The following is a 17,317-nucleotide window of genomic DNA, read 5'->3' as shown; positions in this document are numbered from 1 at the left end:
TACCAAGCCACTTTGTCAACTACTTTACACAAAAGACAGATGACATACGCTCTTCATTTTCTGATCTTTCTTCCATAACTTCATTTCCATCATCTTCATCTTCATCCCCTTCGCTCTCCTCTTTCACCCCCTGTCTCCCAATCAAGTTCTTACCTTGGTAACGTATAGTATGGTCTCGTTTAGGATAGTATAGCATGGTATGGCCTAGTTTAGTATAGTACAGCATAGTATTATAGTATAGTATAGTTTAGTATAGTATGGTAAAGAATATTATATAGTACAGTATAGTTTAGCGTAGTATAGTATAGTATGGTCTTGTTTAGGATAGTATAGCATCGTATGGTCTAGTTTAGTATAGTACAGCATAGTATTATAGTATAGTATAGTTTAGTATAGTATAGCATAGTATGGTAAAGAATATTTTATAGTACAGTATAGTTTACCATAGTATAGTATGGTCTCGTTTAGGATAGTATGGTATGGTCTAGTTTAGTATAGTACAGCATAGTATTATAGTTTAGTATAGTATAGCATAGTATGGTAAAGAATATTATATAGTACAGTATAGTTTAGCGTAGTATAGTATGGCTGCGTTTAGTATAGTACAGTAGTATAGTATAATAAAGAATAGTTCAGTATAGTACAGTAGTATAGTATATGAAAAGAATAGTTTAGTATAGTACAGTAGTATAGTATAGATAAATAAAGAAGAGTTCAGTATAGTGAACTCTCCCTTTAAACCTCTGCAACCCGAGCCAACATCTCGTGACATTCCCGCGCGTCCTCGTGCATGAACGCGCCTGGCACTGACGTCAGCAGCTGCCTCTGTGACGGAAGGCAGAACCGACCAATGGGGAGCGCTTAGTGAGGCTGCATTATCCAATGGGAGGCCGAGACCGGGGCGGGTACGTGAGAGTGGGCGGGTCTAGGTGACCCAGGAGCTGCTGCTGTCAGGAGAGAAGAAGAAGAAGAAGAAGAAGAAGAAGAAGAAGAAGAAGAAGAAGAAGAAGAAGAAGAAGAAGAAGAAGAAGAAGAAGAAGAAGAAGAAGAGGAGGAAGAAGAGGAAGATGGCGAGAGGAAGCCTGAGGAGAGTCGCTCAGGTGCTGAGACAATCCGTGAGCAGAGAAGCTCCGAGCAGGACCCACGTCAGGTAAAGACTCTCCTCAGATCCACGGTCCGCCTGGAAAGTGCCTGAAGGTTCGGATCCAGCAGAACTTTCCGAGCTGAAGTCGATGGAAACTTCACAAGTTAAAGTTTTATTCTGGATCAGAACCAGAACCAGCTGGTGACATGTCCACATGACACCAGCTCACATGCTAACACTTTAAAAAAACACTTTAATCAACTGTTAGAAACTGAGTGAGAACTTGTAAACAAGGCTTCAAGGGAGAAGTTATAAATACGGATAAATACTGTAAACAAGTGGTGCAATGCTTTGTTATTAATGTCTTTATCCACAGCTGTTTCTCCAGATGCTGGAAGATAATGTGGTTAAACTGCGCTGTTATAGTGTGAGTACATTCACTTTCAGTAGATTGGGTCCTCCTCCACCTGGGGATGTTCTCCATAGACACTAGATGTCTCGTCTGCGTTGCCGGCCAACGGAGCCGGACGTCATCTTGCTAGGGGGCAGCTCGCTCACCGATAACATTGTGTTGGTAACAAACCAAACCGTTTCAAAATCGGTTGAAAATTGAGTAAGTTATGGTTATTTACCACTAGCAACACTATGTTATGGGTGAGCGAGATGCCCCGTAGCAAGATGGCCGCCATGTGGTGACGTCCGGCTCTGTCGAACGAGAAATCTAGTCTATGATGTTCTCTGTGTAAATCCACTCAGCTCGCTTTAATGCATCTCCGGGTCTCACAACATGCGTCACTCACTTACGTCACTCACATGCGTCCGCAACTACCGTCAGATGGGCTTCAGTTCTTCCCTCATTTAAATAAACACTTAACTCAACACTAGCTAACCCTTAAAACCCACTGTATTTAACGGTATAAACAGTTAATCTATATCTATATATATATTTCTATAAAAGTTTCACACAAACTTAAATGTAACTTAAAGTGTTTGTTAATGCTGTCGTGTACACAGATAACTAATAATGAGCTGTAATAACATACAAAACAGAGGTAATTCAAGTTAAGTAATACTGTTCATAAGTGCTGGAATGCAGCTTACCACTTTCATTGAAGTACAATTTTCAGGGTCTTTTAAAAGTGTTTTTGAATATATTTATCAAAAGCTATAACTCCTGATGTGGTCACTCGTGATTGGATAACAAGATAATGAAAAGTAATGTGGCAAACAACAGCTGTAATAGTATGATTGCACTCAATTAGCAGTTTATTAGGTACAGCTACACCTTGATTCAAGTCCATGACCACGTACTTAATTAGTTAATATGTCACAAAGCTGTTTAATCCATTAAGAGCTGTTTCCTCTGCATCGTGATTTGTCGTTTCTCTTGACGTCCATTGTGGTCTGAGGTTTAACATCCTGCAGAGGAAGTGGCTCCGACACGCCAGCTCACAGGTGAACGTTAGACCATTCTGCCGTTTCTCTCCCGAGGGGAAACACCACTGAAGTCCAGGTTCACCTCTGGCACAATGTTCAGAAGGCGGCACATTGCCTGTTCGTGTTTCTCAGGGAAAAGGGAGATGGTCTGCACAGTTGGTTGAAGAAGTTTCCTCATTAAACTTGTCTGAGCTTGTAACATTCAGATTGAAATGCACTTTGTGTCACATGCTGGCTGTGCCCTGCGTCTGCATGGAGTCGGGGTCAGACCTCGTGCACGCTGTCCTCTGAAGAGGGATTTCTCAACCGTACTGTAACCACACACCAGAGAGGGCTCGCCAGTTTTAGGTCCCTGCCATGTGTCAGCTGGATCACGTTTCAGGTTGTAGTGAATTTACTTTCTTTGGAGAGACCTGTGATGCAACACGAATTCAAACCACATAATGACCACATTACGACAAGCACACACTAGGTTTGATGTAGAACACAAAGGATTTAACCATGAATTCTGCTGATTTGAGCCTTTAACAGACTTTGGTATCTGTGTTTATGACACGACATAAATAATAATATAATAATAACATTTGACCCCTCAAAGTGTTTTCTTTCTATTCCTAGTTGTTTAAAACTGAATTTGATGGTTAAACACAAAATATCCAGCCTCAATTATATTTCTGTGTCATAAGGGTTCGATAACGACTTCTAAGAAATCAGTGGCAATTCTATTTCCCCCACGATCATATCAGATGAATCGGTGATATAACTTGGAGACACCGTGTGCTTCCAAACCGTCGGCTGCCAGGGACACCGGGTCACAGCCAGAACTCAGCAGGAGGCTTCTGTCACCAGCAGCGTGACTCAAGTTGGTTCATGAACTTCAGTGACCCGTCCCGGATTAACGAGTCCGTCCAGTCATGGTGTCAGGGAGGAACTGACTCAGGATTTGTATATTAATCAATTAGTCGATTGTCAGTCAAGTCCTTTTTTTTTTTTTTTTACATTTGCTCCAGTAAAGTGGTGATTTGTCATCCAGGACTCAGTTTGTTAATAAGTTAGTAAAATAGTTTTTCAGTTGGACATCAGCTAATATGCAGGCTGAGTGTGCCAGACTCTTCAGCTTTTAATAATAATTATGTGGTTGTGATACAGTGAAGTCAATATGATCAATAATCTAAATCTGCAGCTTCTCCCTCAGGCTGAATAGAGGCCTATACATAGAGAGGTGAAGGCAGACAGGAAGTCAAACAGGACAGCGTGAGTCCAGGTGGTTTGAGACCTAGACTGTATTTATTAAAGGTTTTAGGTCTCAGGTTCTTGTAGTCCATGAAGCGTCCCTGACCTTGTTCTGTTCTGGTTTCCTGGCTTTTCATGTTCACCTGTTTTATATAAATGACAAAAGCTGGAGAAGTGTTGTATGTATAAACTGTATCGTGTGTCAGATCCCTTCAGCACCAGTTTCCTGACCCTGTTGGTTTGTTTTCTGACCAGGTATCTGTCGTCATGTGGGATCCTGATGACTCGGGTGCCCCCCCTCCTGAGTGCGGCCACGTCAGGGCGTGGCGTCGTGGTGCCGGCCCGCAGCTTCTTCAACCTGGCTGACACCTTCTCCAAGAAGAAGGAGTACTCGGAGAGACGCATCATCGGGTGAGTCTGGTTTCAATTAGACTCGGTGTTAGCGTCCGTACTCCGAGTTCTGACCACAACTCGTCACTGGAGACACATTCTGCTGCGGGTGGTGAAGATGTTTCTGCTCGTGGTCACATCTCCTGGGAGGGATTTTCACACCCGGTCTGACATTGACCCGACAGTACTTTTGTCATGTGGCCTCAGAAGGTTGTTCTCTGATATATCATCTGTGGCTGTGGATCAGGAAATTGATCTGGTGGCGCTGCTGGTTACTGACCACAAGTTACCAGCTGTGAATGTCGTGGGATAAAGAGCGAGGATGGTTCTCTGTCTGCAGGACGTTGTGTTTTACTGTGACTCTGTGACTTTATTACTCTGCGACTCAGAGAACTCACTCTGACGTGTAACCTCAAAGCTTGATGGTGGGCATGTCTGATGCTTCCCACTGGCACCATTGATATAGCAACAACCACAACACGCCCACCAACAGCAACCAATCAAACAGCTTTCCTGCTCCCTCATTCAAAGAGACTGAACTGCCTCACACTTATATACACGTACATGTGTGGGCTTCGGTATTATCCACAGAGTATCTTGCTGCAACATTTGCATATTACTGAAGGAAAGATCAATAGTAAAAATACTTTTAAATCTACTTTTGCACAAAACGAGGGAGGAGGAATTAGTTCCTTGTCGCAGGCTTCTATCTACTTATTCCATGAATCTCTGTCTGAGGAGCACATATCTCATCATCTCATTACCTTCACACTTGGCACGAGTATTGTTAAGGGTCCAAGGAAATGCAGTTTTGAATTTGGTGCCATTTATGATATAATAATAAACAGTTGACGAGCCCTCTGTAGAGGCATTCCCAGCAGCACATTCCAAACAGACAGGTTTACAACGGGCACTGCACCATTACAAATAATTCAAATCTATTTTTGCATAGAACAAGGGCGGAGGATTTGGCTTCTCATCATTACACTAATCCTTCAAAAACCAGTTAAAATATAAGGAATCCTTATATTGAGCCTAAATGATTCACACCTGCTTATAGTAAACTTTGCTTGTAACAATAAAAACTGTTTATTGATGATTCATGATCACAAAATAACACAAACTAAAATCCTATCTTCAGACATGAGTTCATGTTCTGAGACCTGACGTATGTGTCTCTGTGTGACGCACTGAATGTCCTCCTCTGTTCCATAGAGAGGTCATAATCACTAAATCTGCTGTATAAATAGACTCAAGCAGCAGCGAGCTATTTCCCCTCAACTGGACTGATGCACTTACACAACACCAGTCGTATAATCTGTCTCTCATTCACTACATCTTGTCTTCATTTAGTTTCTCCTCTCTTTCTCCTCCCTCCCTCTCTTTCTGTCTGTTTGTTTCTGACCTAGTTGAACATGTAACCGGGTCGTGAGTGGTGTCAGTCTTGTTTGGTGTTATGTCCCAGGCGCTGACCTTCCTCTGCCTCCTGACGTGCAGCCCTGCGTGTTGGTATTTGCAGACCGGAGCTAACGACTGGTTCCTCTCGTCCTTCACTCCTCAGGTATTCCATGCAGGAGATATATGAAGTGGTGGCCGGCGTGGAGAACTACCGCCTCTTTGTCCCCTGGTGTAAGAAATCTGACGTGGTGTTTCGGCGAGCTGGTTTCTGCAAGGCCAAACTCAGCGTGGGCTTTCCTCCCGTGGTGGAGAACTACAACTCTCTTGTCACTACAGTACGCCCCCACCTGGTCAAGGTACGGCACTGCCTCCCAGCCCACGTCAGCTAAATGATCCTGAACTTATTTCTCTTCTTGTTGAGGCCTGTTCAGATTCAGTGATCTAAGTCAGAATCACCAAACACTTGGACTAACGTTCTGGTTCTTGCCAACAGGCCAGATGTAGTGAATGTGTTTTTGTTTCCTTTCAGGCGTCCTGTTCAGACGGGAAACTCTTCAACCACTTGGAGACGGTATGGCGCTTCAGCCCCGGTCTCCCGGGTTACCCTCGCACTTGCACCGTGGATTTTGGAGTAAGTAGAAGCTCTTGCTGTAGAAGTCAAACCTGTAAAAAGATTTGTGAGAGGTTGAACAAGAATTGGTGGGAGAAAAAAAGGGATCAAGATCTTTAACATTTCTCTATTATCTATTCATACTAGAAGAATAAAGATCTAAGATTATTTCATGCTGAGTTGCTCGTATTTTTGGATCCAGAATGGTTTTAAATTGAGAATCAATCAGAATCAGAATGAAGTGTTAGTCTAAGTGTCCTCGAAAAAGAGGGAGAGGTTGTGGTTTTATGTTAGAACCCAAACGTCTGAGTCAGAGGCTCCAGACATTCTCCGGAATTTCTCCTGCTAGCTTCAAAGTAAAAACTCTGGATATTGTCAGAGGGAGCAAACAGCGGGAGATAATCCGGAGGATTCACCGTGAGCGAGTGGACGTGTTTGTTATGTTTCCAAACCCGGAACAGGTGCAAAACTTAACAAAACTAAAAAAATACAAATATCTCAGGATGAAAAAGAGGAGCTGCACACGTAGAAGACACAGATGAAGACGTAAACTTGAAAAGTCAACGAGCTTTGAGAGCTTTTAATAATAAAGCTGAGGCCGGCAGAGGAATTTATTTGTGATGTCCTGCCTTTGTCTTCATATGTGAAAGACAAACTCGGGAGAATCTCCGGATCCCTTTGTCCAGACAGTCTCTGGAGCTCATGTCGGCAGACGGTTGTTGTTTGTCCTCTTCTGATCCTGTGCTGGTTCTTCCTCGTGTCAGAGTTGGCGTGTGTGCAGCTGCAGGTGTTGTGTTTCTGTGCCGACCCTCTGATGTGTGAACTGTGTGAAATTCAGCTGCTAACTTTATCCTCTCGGCTACTTCCTCAGATCTCCTTCGAGTTCCGTTCCCTCATCCACTCTCAGCTCGCTCACGTCTTCTTCGACCAGGTGGTGAAGCAGATGGTGTCGGCGTTCGAGCACCGCGCCTCCAAGGTATACGGAGCCGAGACGCCCATCCCTCGCGAGCTCATGTTCCACGAGATCCACCACACGTAGCCACGCCCCCAAAGGCCAACACAGATATCTGATGCCAACGCCAGAGAGGATGAGGGAGGAGAAGGTGTTAGTGGAAGTTGGCGTGCCTTTCTCACAGCTACGACCAAGTTCATTCCCAACTGTTTCATATCTGATAAGTGACACGGATCCGGCTCCGAGCTTTCACCTTCATGCTCAACACTTCGTTCAGTCGCTTCCACCGTCTGAGAAGAATCTGAGTTGTCAGGTTGTGAGCGTGAAGGTGAAACCACAGCAGCTCTGTCATCACATCTGGAAACACCAGTCGTTCACTTCACTGCTCTGACTGACTGGTTCAGAAGTGGCACATTTACCACAGTTTTATCGAGAGTCAGTCAGACAAATATTCTTCAACTGTTTTAATTATTGATTTAATTCATGTCAAACACATTTCTGGTTCCAGCTGGATTTTCTATCTCAGATAAGAGATTAAACTGAATATTTTTTGCTTTTAGACTAAGCTGAACGCGTGACTATGCACCTGTGGGAAGCTAGAATGGACCTTTTGTCAATATTTTCAATTGAGAAACTCATTTACAGATAATGGAAGTAATCAATTAAAACAACTGACAGGGCCCAAGTGTTGTTTAAACACCACAGACAATCACATGATGATAATATGTAGTGAGAACAAAGAGCAGAAGCAGGTGAGACACCGTCACTGGACATTTTGTTGAAAGACGACGAGCAGGAGGACGTGTACACGAGGAAAACTGATCTGTACGCTATCAGAAACACAAACCTGCTCTGGGAGCTGAACTTTTATTTAGAGGGCTGCTTATTTTTCTCAATATTATGCTAATTGTAAAGAGAGCGAAGCTGGACATGAGAGCTGCTGAATTATACAGCAAAGGGTGTTTTATTTCTTCTTCAGTGTGCAATATGAGCTGTGTGTTATTTTAAATGCAGCTACGCAAACATGTTAAACCAACTGTCGAGGTAAAGGAGCCAAAACCGGCCGACAACACAGAGACACCGGCCTGGATTTATTTAATATCACAGGATAAACGTTGTTTTCTGGGCGTGAACAACGAGACACATTGGACTAGTGATTGATCACATGATTGACCGGAGAAGAAACAGCCTGTCAGATATACATCCTAAAATAAAAAATGTTTACGTTTAACATAAACATTCATGAGGACAATTTACAACGACAATGTAAATGTGAAAATATTCAAATGCAATTAAAACACTTAAATTACTCTATTCTTAACGATACTATTATTATCAACAATATTAATAATAACAGGAAATAGAGGCTGTTATTGAACCCCCAACATCGAGGGTCTTCTCTTAACCCATCTGGAGACACACTAAGATAAAATAATTTAGGTTTTTTTTGTTAACATTAAGGATCAGAAGCATAAATTGGGGATCTTTGCTTTGGTCCAGCGTGTCAATCCAGATCCAGACGGAGAGGCTGAATAGATCCAGGTCGTCCGTGAGCTCACCAGCCCTGAACCCACGTCACTCACAGACTGGCAGCATATTTATCTCTATTTTTAAACAATATACTTGTATTTATTACTTAGTTTAAAGTGTAAATATTGGATATGAGATCTCATTTTGAAAAGAGGCGTATATACACACTGCTTTTAAAGAAACTGAGTTTGTGTCCGTGTGTTTTCGGGGAAAGTTGAATGTTAAGAGACTTCAGACAGATTTACCAGCTGCATGATTTATAAAGTATTTTTTCTAAAAAAGAAAAACCCTGACTGATGTGTATTTTGTTTGTGTGTGTGTTTGTTTGGGGGGGGGGGCTGTAATCTAAACAAGAGTCACCTCCTCTGGCTGGACGGAAATAGTTTGAGCATGTGAGCGGTAAGAATAGACGTAATGGACAGTTTGAAGCGTGGCTGTGGTTAAAGTCAAGTCCTTAAGATTTTAAATGTCACGGCCTAGAACAGTTCTATTTGACCTTTGACCTTGTCAAAGGTTGTGATTTATTTCCAGAGAAAAGTAATGTGGATCACTGGAGCTAAACATACGTCCTGCTGGTAGGAAATGACTCCTGTTATTATTCTTATAATCATTTCCAGGTATTTTTTCTTTCATTACACTAAAAAGATTGATAAAGAGCAGTTGCAGCTTTTGAAAATTTCTCCTGATCTTTACAGTTGATATGTAATTGTAATGTTGACATTTTTAAGTGTTTAGTTTTTCTAGTTTGGAGTTTAAACTGGCTGATGAAGATCCTGTAATTTGATCACATGATCCACTGATCAAGATGGACTTTGAGTCATCTTTTCAGAAAACACCATCTAACTTCACTATAACTGGTAAATGTCCACAGCTGGTGAGGATCTTGTATGAAAGCTCCTGATCAGCCACTAACTGGACACTGTGGTTTGCTTCTCCACAGCTGTCTCATCTTTTAAAGATCAAGTTGAACTTCATCTTTTAACCCAACATGAATGTTGAGCCATCAAACTGCTCATAAAAATAGAAACGTCAACATGAAAACAGGCCAAACTTTATCATTGAGGATCATAAATGATTGAAAGCTCCAGGACACTAAATGAACCTTATTCCTCTGTCACTTTTTCTGAGGACGTCTGAAACTCAACTCATGGTGGAAATAGTTTTAACTTGATTCAAACAAGAGGTTTAAAAAGCTGAATAAACAAGTTAACATCAGAACTGAATTTATTAAATAAGAAAAAAGATTCACCATTAACCAATGTCTACATCGTACAAAACAGAACGATTCCAGCTATTCGCCGTAATAATGTATTTATGTTGAACAACAGCGCCCCCTACTGAGATTTCTATGGAGTAAACTGTAGTTTTCTGTGAGTTGAGACGAGTGAACGCAGTCACACAAATATAAGTCAGCGTTTAAACAGCAAGGCGACGCCACAGGTTTTCATATCGTAACCGAGACCTCAAACAATCCTCCACATTCACACATGAGCTGTAAAATGTTTCGTCTGCAACGTGAAGCGTGAAAACAAGAAAGATTCAAGGATCGTCAGGCGTCTGCGTAAACATTTAGATTTGACAGATTTCTAAACCGGCTCCCGGTGACACTGTAGGCACTCGTCATCCAATTGTGTTCAAGATCAAGGGGATTGATTTTTGTCGCTTCAGAGACACAGAAAACGTTGAGGCGCTGTAAGAAAACTGGTTTAATTAAATCAAAAGACAGATTTGAGCCCACATCATTATTGTCTGAGGAGAAACAAAAACATTACACAAGATATTTATATAAAAAGAAAGAATTAACAAATGCTACAAAAACAAAATAATTACTGACAGAGACATTCCTAGCTAAGCTTCTTCTTCTTCTTCTTCTTCTTCTTCAGGCCCTGCTCGGTTTGCATCAGATACGTTTACTGTGGTAGTTTCTTCTTGGGATGTTTGAGCTCTCAGAGAACAGCAGTGTGAACATGTGACATGATGAACGATGAGTTTGTTTGACGGTTCGTTGGTCGGAGCCGTTCAGACGGTTCAGGTGGTTTTAACTCGATGGCGTCTCCTCCTCCCGACTGAGTCGGATCCTCCAGAAAACAGACTGAGAGGCAGGAGGCGGAGTTGAATACGGGGGGAGGGGGGCGCACTCCGACATACTCATGGCCAGTCAGTGTGGGCGGAGCTCGCTGGAGGTGGTTGTAGGTTCTCGGGAGGATTTTGTTTTTCTGTTCCTCAGCCACCTCCAGCTCCGCCCGTTGAGTCTGTACAGCAGCAGGCGGGGGGGTCGGATTAGAAACCCATGCCTCCTCCCATGCCGCCCATTCCACCCATGCCTCCCATGCCACCACCAGGCATCTCCTTCTCCTCTTTGGGAAGCTCCGTGACGACGGCCTCGGCGGTGGCGAGCAGAGAAGCCACGCCTGCAGCGTCCAGCAGCGCCGTCCTCACGACCTGCAGAGACGGACGATTCCAGGGTGAGTCACAGGATTTTACATTTCATTCATTCTTTATTTTCAAATTTGGGACTAAACTGGAGCCGACTGGCTGCTCTCTACCTTGGTGGGGTCGATGATGCCCTTCTCCACCATGTTGACGTACTCTCCCAACATGGCGTCGTAGCCGATCTCATCTGATGACTGGAGGATCTTCTCCACCACCAGTGAACCCTCCACGCCGGCGTTCTTAGCGATGGTCATGGCGGGGATACGCAGCGCCCTCCTGATGATGTCCACACCTGATCAGAGGAAAGGAAGCAGATTAATGGAAAGGTTCTTCATCAAAGTAAAATCAATGTTATTTTTTCAGGCCCGTTTAACTCTAGTTAAATCTCTCGTTATTATTCGGACAGACTTTGTACTTTATAAACGTATTTAGTACGGATTTGAAAACGTACAACATCTAAATGTGGATTTTTGTTTGACATGAAGTTTGACACCAGATAAGCTGCTCCTCATGATTTCATGTATAAATAGCAGAGTTAGTTAATAAAACAAATGCATGTGAACAACCTGAGTCAACATGAGTATTTGTTTTTTAACTGTTTACCTTTGAGATCTGAAATCTACATCTCATGGTGTCACACCCCCGCCCTTAAAATCCCAACTGATCCCTCACATGACCTCTGAAAATCTGTCACAGGAAGTTACGAGTTTGACTTCCTCTGAGCGTGTGCATGTGTTCACTGACCGATCTTCTGGTCAGAGTTGGCGGTTTTGATGCCGTCGAGACACGGGATGCAGCGCAGCAGAGCGCAGCCGCCACCGGGGACGATCCCCTCCTCCACAGCCGCCCGGGTGGCGTTCAGAGCGTCGGTCACTCGGTCCTTCTTCTCGTTCACCTCCACATCACTTGTTCCTCCGATCTGAAACAGGAGCAGAAGGTATCACCACTTGTTTTCTGGAGAAACCCCGTGGCAGTTGTCCTCTCGTCCCGTGTGAACGTCTGATGAGACGCACCTTGAGCACAGCGACTCCGTCCGACAGCTTGGCGAGCCGCTCGTTCAGCTTCTCCTTCTCGTAGTCGCTCTCGGTGTTTTCCAGCTGCTCGATGATCTCCGCTGCACGTTTATCAACCTCCGCCTGGCTGCCGCCTCCCTTCAGCAGCAGCGTGTCGTCTTTGGTGATCTGCGCCTCACCCACTTTACCGAAGTCGTGAGCCTGGATGTCTTCGAGGGCAATACCCAGAAGATCATCACCGAACACCTGCAGAGAGGAGAAGAGGAATACATTCAATAACTACACCTGCACATCCTCTTATTTTGAAAAGGGGGACCTTTAACTCTAAGAAGGTTTTTAACAATTCAGCCACTTTAGTCTCCAAATGTATAACTAATGTTAACGTCTATAAGAGGCAACACAAATATTCAAGATCTTTTTAAGAAATTTCAAGTTAAAAATATTAAAACTTTTATAGGGGATTTAAATTCAGTGCTTTTAAAGACTTTAAGCGTGACTTACAGTGCCCCCGGTGGCGACGGCCATGTCCCTCAGCTGGTTCTTCCTGTTGTCTCCGAAGCCCGGAGCTTTAACAGCGACCACCTGGAGTCCGACCTTCAGCCTACAGATCAAAATGTGGACATTTCGTTCATTTCGGTTTCTTACTCACACACTTTTAACTCTATTCAGTGAAATATGAGCAGACAGCTAATCTGTTAACTGGGATCAGTCAACAAACAGGACGAACCTGTTGAGCACCAAGGTGCTGAGAGCCTCTCCATCCACATCCTCCGCCACAATCACCAGTGGCTTGCGGTGCTGGTTGGCGAGCTCCAGAGCTGGAACGATGCTCTGGACGGTGGAGATCTTCTTCTCGCTCAGGAGCAGGTAGGCGTCCTGGAACTCGCACTTCTGACCTGAGAGATTGAAGATGGTATTTGATACCGAGTCGGATGCAGTGAATTATAATCTAAAAACAGCCGACAGTCGGAGAATCTTTACCTTTGGGAGAGTTGATGAAATACGGGGAAATGTATCCGCGGTCAAACTTCATCCCCTCGATGATCTCCAGCTCGTCGTGCAGCGTCTTCCCGTCCTGAGACGACACAACACTTTATTATTTACAGCCTTTAACTAATGTAACGTTGAGTCTTCTTAAATCCGTCAGGAAACTCACCTTGACAGTGATGACTCCCTTGCGGCCGACTTTCTTCATGGCGTTGGAGATGATGGTACCGATCTCCACGTCTCCATTGGCGGAGATTGTAGCGACCTGGAGGAGAAAACTCATTGTTAAACCTGAGCAAGTAAAAAAAGCTGCTGAACGCCACACTGACCCGTCGTCACGTTTTCAAATCTAGTACCTGTGCGATCTCCTCTGGCGTTGTCACCGGCCTGGAGAGCGCCTTCAGCTCGTTGATGACGGTCTCCACGGCCATCATGACTCCACGGCGGATCTCCACGGGGTTGGCTCCTTTGCTGATGCAGTCGAAGCCCTCCTTGGCGATGGCGCGGGCCAGCACGGTGGCGGTGGTGGTGCCGTCCCCGGCCTCCTCGTTGGTGTTGTTGGCCACATCCTGCACCAGCTTGGCACCGATGTTCTTGTACTTGTCCTTCAGGTCGATGCTCTTGGCCACCGTCACGCCGTCCTTGGTGACCTTGGGGCTGCCCCAGCTCTGCTCGATGATGACATTACGACCCTGAAACACAGAAAGAAGGCGGTGAGATAAAAGTCTTGGTCACATCTTCAATGACCAAAGTTTGATGGAAAACCAGTAGAGACGATATAGACATTTATTCTTCTGTCACAAAAGTATGAAAGATAAATGAAAAACCAGTGAAGGTAATAATAGCATGTGTTACCAGCTGTATGCATTAACTGATTTTGATTTAAATCAGACAGAACAATAAAGGTACATATGTGAATCATCTCTAAATCTAGTTGAGCTGCTATTGATTGAATATTTATTTAAGCCTCGGAAGACACATTGAGGGATAAGACCCTCATTTTCAATGGTGCCGAGGGTACAATAAAAAAGTTGATACATTAAAAGTTAATACATTGAATAAATAGGAATGAAATAAATATGCATATATATATACACAGTAATACAAGGTATAAAACAATTCGTCAATAAAATACTATGGCAAAGTCAACTAGCAGTTACAGTCACTGCAGGAGAAGTCAGCTGTACATGAGACCAGACTCGAAAACTCTGTCAATGAAACAAATGAGCGCAACTTTAAAGATTTTTGGACCTCATTCCAGATGTAGGGGGCTTTATAACAGAAAGCTGTCTTCCCCAAGTTGGTCTTAACACGAGGTACATACAATGAAAGCCAGCTCTGGGAGCGAGTATTGTGGGTATTAGAATTCCAGCTGATGAGAGAGGAGAGATATACTGGCATTAGCCCAATGATTGTTTTGTAAATATAAATCTTCCAATGACCGTCCCTTTTTTCAGACAGGGCTGGCCAGCCAACCTTGTTATAGAGAGTACAGTGGTGTGTGCCATAGCGGTCTCCTGTGATAAAACGCAGAGCAGAATGGTAAACAGCATCCAGAGATTTCAGTGTGCTGTGGGATGTATTTCCATAAATTACATCACCGTAATCTAAAACTGGTATAAAAACAGACTCAATAATGCGTTTTCTGGCTTGGAAAGTGAAACAGAACCTATTTCTATAGAGAAAGCCCAATTCTATGCTATGACTTGTATGAAAATGTATTACCCAAGTTTGATTCATTGATAAAGTCAGAGATCTACAAAATAACAGAAGGGATTTTTTTAGATATAAAAACCTTCCAGGATTTAACTTTCCACCTTTCAGCAGATTAGACCTTATAAATTAGATTTAAAAGCTTTTAATAGTTTTGTTTTTTAGCTCACTGACGATGTTACACGACCTGAACTGAACTCAGAGCTTCAAGACTTAAAAACCTTGACTCAAAGATAACAGGAGCTCACTTCACCTTTGGACCCATGGTGACGGCCACAGTGTCAGCCAGGAGGTCGACCCCCTGCAGCATGAGGGCGCGAGCGTCGGCGCCAAACTTCACCTCCTTGGCGTAGCCTCGTGTGAGGTGAGGGGCCAGCGCCCGGCACACGGGCCTCACCTGCTTCATGACTGTTGGTAGACGAAACATCTCTATGGAGAGAGAGAGAGAGAGAGAGAGAGAGAGAGAGAGAGAGAGAGAGAGACACACAGGACAGGGGTTAATCATCAAATCTGAGGAGCAGTTTTTCTTTCATCCTGAAAGTTCACAGAGAACCCAGAGTGCAGCTAAATAATGATTATCTATGATAGAGGTGTACTCTGCCCCCCGGTGGCCAGCAGTGGGAGAACGTCCCACCCACCAGTGAATCAATGAGATGGAGAAACACTGTCCCAGAATGACCTTGCACTTACAACACAGTGGAGGTGTTGTATTCACCGGTTTATTACCCAGATATTTAATAATTCACTCAGTAAATTAATGTCAGGGAATATATAAACATGGTAGAACTTCAAAATGATGCAGTAATAATGTAGAAGGATTATATTAGATCTGGCAGTTTTCCCTAAAGCCCCTCAGGAAAAACTGTCATCTGCCCGGTAACTAGATCTCCTGGTTCTCTACCTGACAAACGCTTTTTAGATCAATTGATCCTTCGTTCAAACAAATAAGAGCAACAACAAACAATATTTAGATTAGATTATTCAGGCTCTTCTTGTTTGTAGAGAAGTGCAGCGTTCGGCTGGTATGTTTAAAGAGGGGCGTGTTCAGAAACATAATCTAATTTATTTAAATTAAGCACTGACATTTCTTTGTGTCATGTGATGAGAACCTGGACATTTTACAGCAGTGGAATGTTGATTTTTCATTTTCTTTACCATTTTGTGAATAAACCGACTAATCTGGAAAACAATAGAGAATTTAACTAGTAATGAAAATAAATAATGTGGCAAGTTTCCACATTAATCAATTAAAAAGGACACACATGCTGATTGATGACATGTTGACAGTCATTGCAACACATTTCACTTGGCTCATCTGAATGTTTAACAGCTGCTGGACAGTTGATTTCTCTACGTTCACGGTTCCATTGATAGAATTGTTCATTTTGAAAGTTGATCTGATTAAATTGTTAATTCAGCATCTTTTCCTAATAATAAAAAGACCTGGTTTGAATGGTAGAGCAGACGAGACTCGCGTCATCTTATCAGTAATAAGAACTTAAAGCTGTAATCTTCTGGATCAGCCTATAGAAATGAACGATCACAGTAAATACACTGAAACAGATAATTCTATTAATCCCCAAACCCACTTCCTGGTGAACCCACGTGTGTTCGTCAGGTCGTTAGTCACAAGGTCAAATCGCAGACGCAGGCGCCTCCTCATCCAATCAGATTCCTGATTAAAACCCACTGATCATAGCCCCCCCTCACGTGCTTGTTAATGAGGATACCTCTGTTATATCACCGTTATAATTATGAATATTAATAATAGCAGTGGATTCGAACTGGTTCGCTTCCATGTGACGTACATCACAAACCGGATTCCATTGATCCTAAACGTCGCTTAGAATTAGCTTAGCTCAATTAGCTTTGAATTCAGTGTCACACAGAGACATTTTAACCGACTTGTCCATGTGACGCTCGATGATGAAATGTCTCCTCTGCGACATGAGAGCCGAACAGTCATCGTCGTGTCCTCGGAGTCTGCGTGAAAACTGCGTGAAACCTGCGGTAACGCACGCTAGCTCCGAGCTTTAGGCTGCTGTGGGGTTAGAAGGGGTTCGGGTTAGGGTTTAGGTTTAGGGTACCGGGATGTCAGCACTTACCTGAGGTGTGTGGAAGCTGGAGCTGCGACGGGACTCTGTGATATAACCGCAGCGGGCAGGACAGGAGCGTGTGAGACAGGCAGGACCGCACATGGTCCCTCACATCCGGGCACTTTACCGGCACGCCCCGCCCCCTGAATAACCAACACTCCGCCTCAAATATCTCTGTTTTATCAGCTGTTTAAATCTAACTTCACTATTTATTAGGGTTAATGTGTCGTTTATTGAGTTATATGTTCATTTAATTCCTGTAAACGATTCTTTAAATAGTGTTTAAACTCGTTTTATTTAGTTTATGCTCGTTCCGGGGCGGCCGCATCCAGAATTTCCTCGCGTTCCATTGGAGGGGACAAAAAGGTCAAAGTTTATATTGTGCAATATTGCCCCAACTTTAAACGATTAAAAAAGACCAAAATCCTTCAATTAATAATG

The 17,317-nt window shown here is 43.4% G+C and overlaps 2 protein-coding genes across 2 annotated transcripts; one reads left to right on the top strand and one right to left on the bottom strand.

The window, feature by feature from the left end:
* The first annotated feature begins 942 nt into the window (after positions 1-942).
* coq10b (coenzyme Q10B) lies at positions 943-8,921 on the top strand. Its single transcript, XM_061087950.1, has 5 exons — positions 943-1,150; positions 4,010-4,165; positions 5,706-5,898; positions 6,072-6,173; positions 7,024-8,921. The coding sequence occupies exons 1-5, from the start codon at positions 1,068-1,070 to the stop codon at positions 7,189-7,191; spliced, it is 702 nt and encodes a 233-aa protein (XP_060943933.1). The 5' UTR covers positions 943-1,067; the 3' UTR covers positions 7,192-8,921.
* Positions 8,922-9,840: 919 nt separating this feature from the next.
* On the bottom strand, positions 9,841-16,960 carry hspd1 (heat shock 60 protein 1). Its single transcript, XM_061088230.1, has 11 exons — positions 16,886-16,960; positions 15,034-15,209; positions 13,424-13,759; positions 13,237-13,332; positions 13,062-13,155; positions 12,808-12,976; positions 12,582-12,681; positions 12,081-12,326; positions 11,812-11,986; positions 11,181-11,359; positions 9,841-11,076 (listed from the first exon to the last, which is right to left on the bottom strand). Exons 2-11 carry the CDS (start codon positions 15,205-15,207, stop codon positions 10,915-10,917), a joined length of 1,731 nt encoding a protein of 576 aa, XP_060944213.1. The 5' UTR covers positions 15,208-15,209; positions 16,886-16,960; the 3' UTR covers positions 9,841-10,914.
* Between the last annotated feature and the right edge of the window lie 357 nt (positions 16,961-17,317).

The sequence above is a fragment of the Limanda limanda genome, chromosome 16 (assembly GCF_963576545.1).
Source record: "Limanda limanda chromosome 16, fLimLim1.1, whole genome shotgun sequence".
Lineage (NCBI taxonomy): Eukaryota > Metazoa > Chordata > Actinopteri > Pleuronectiformes > Pleuronectidae > Limanda > Limanda limanda.
The sequence above is the reverse complement of the archived record's forward strand: the minus strand, read 5'-3'. Positions and strand labels throughout refer to the sequence as shown.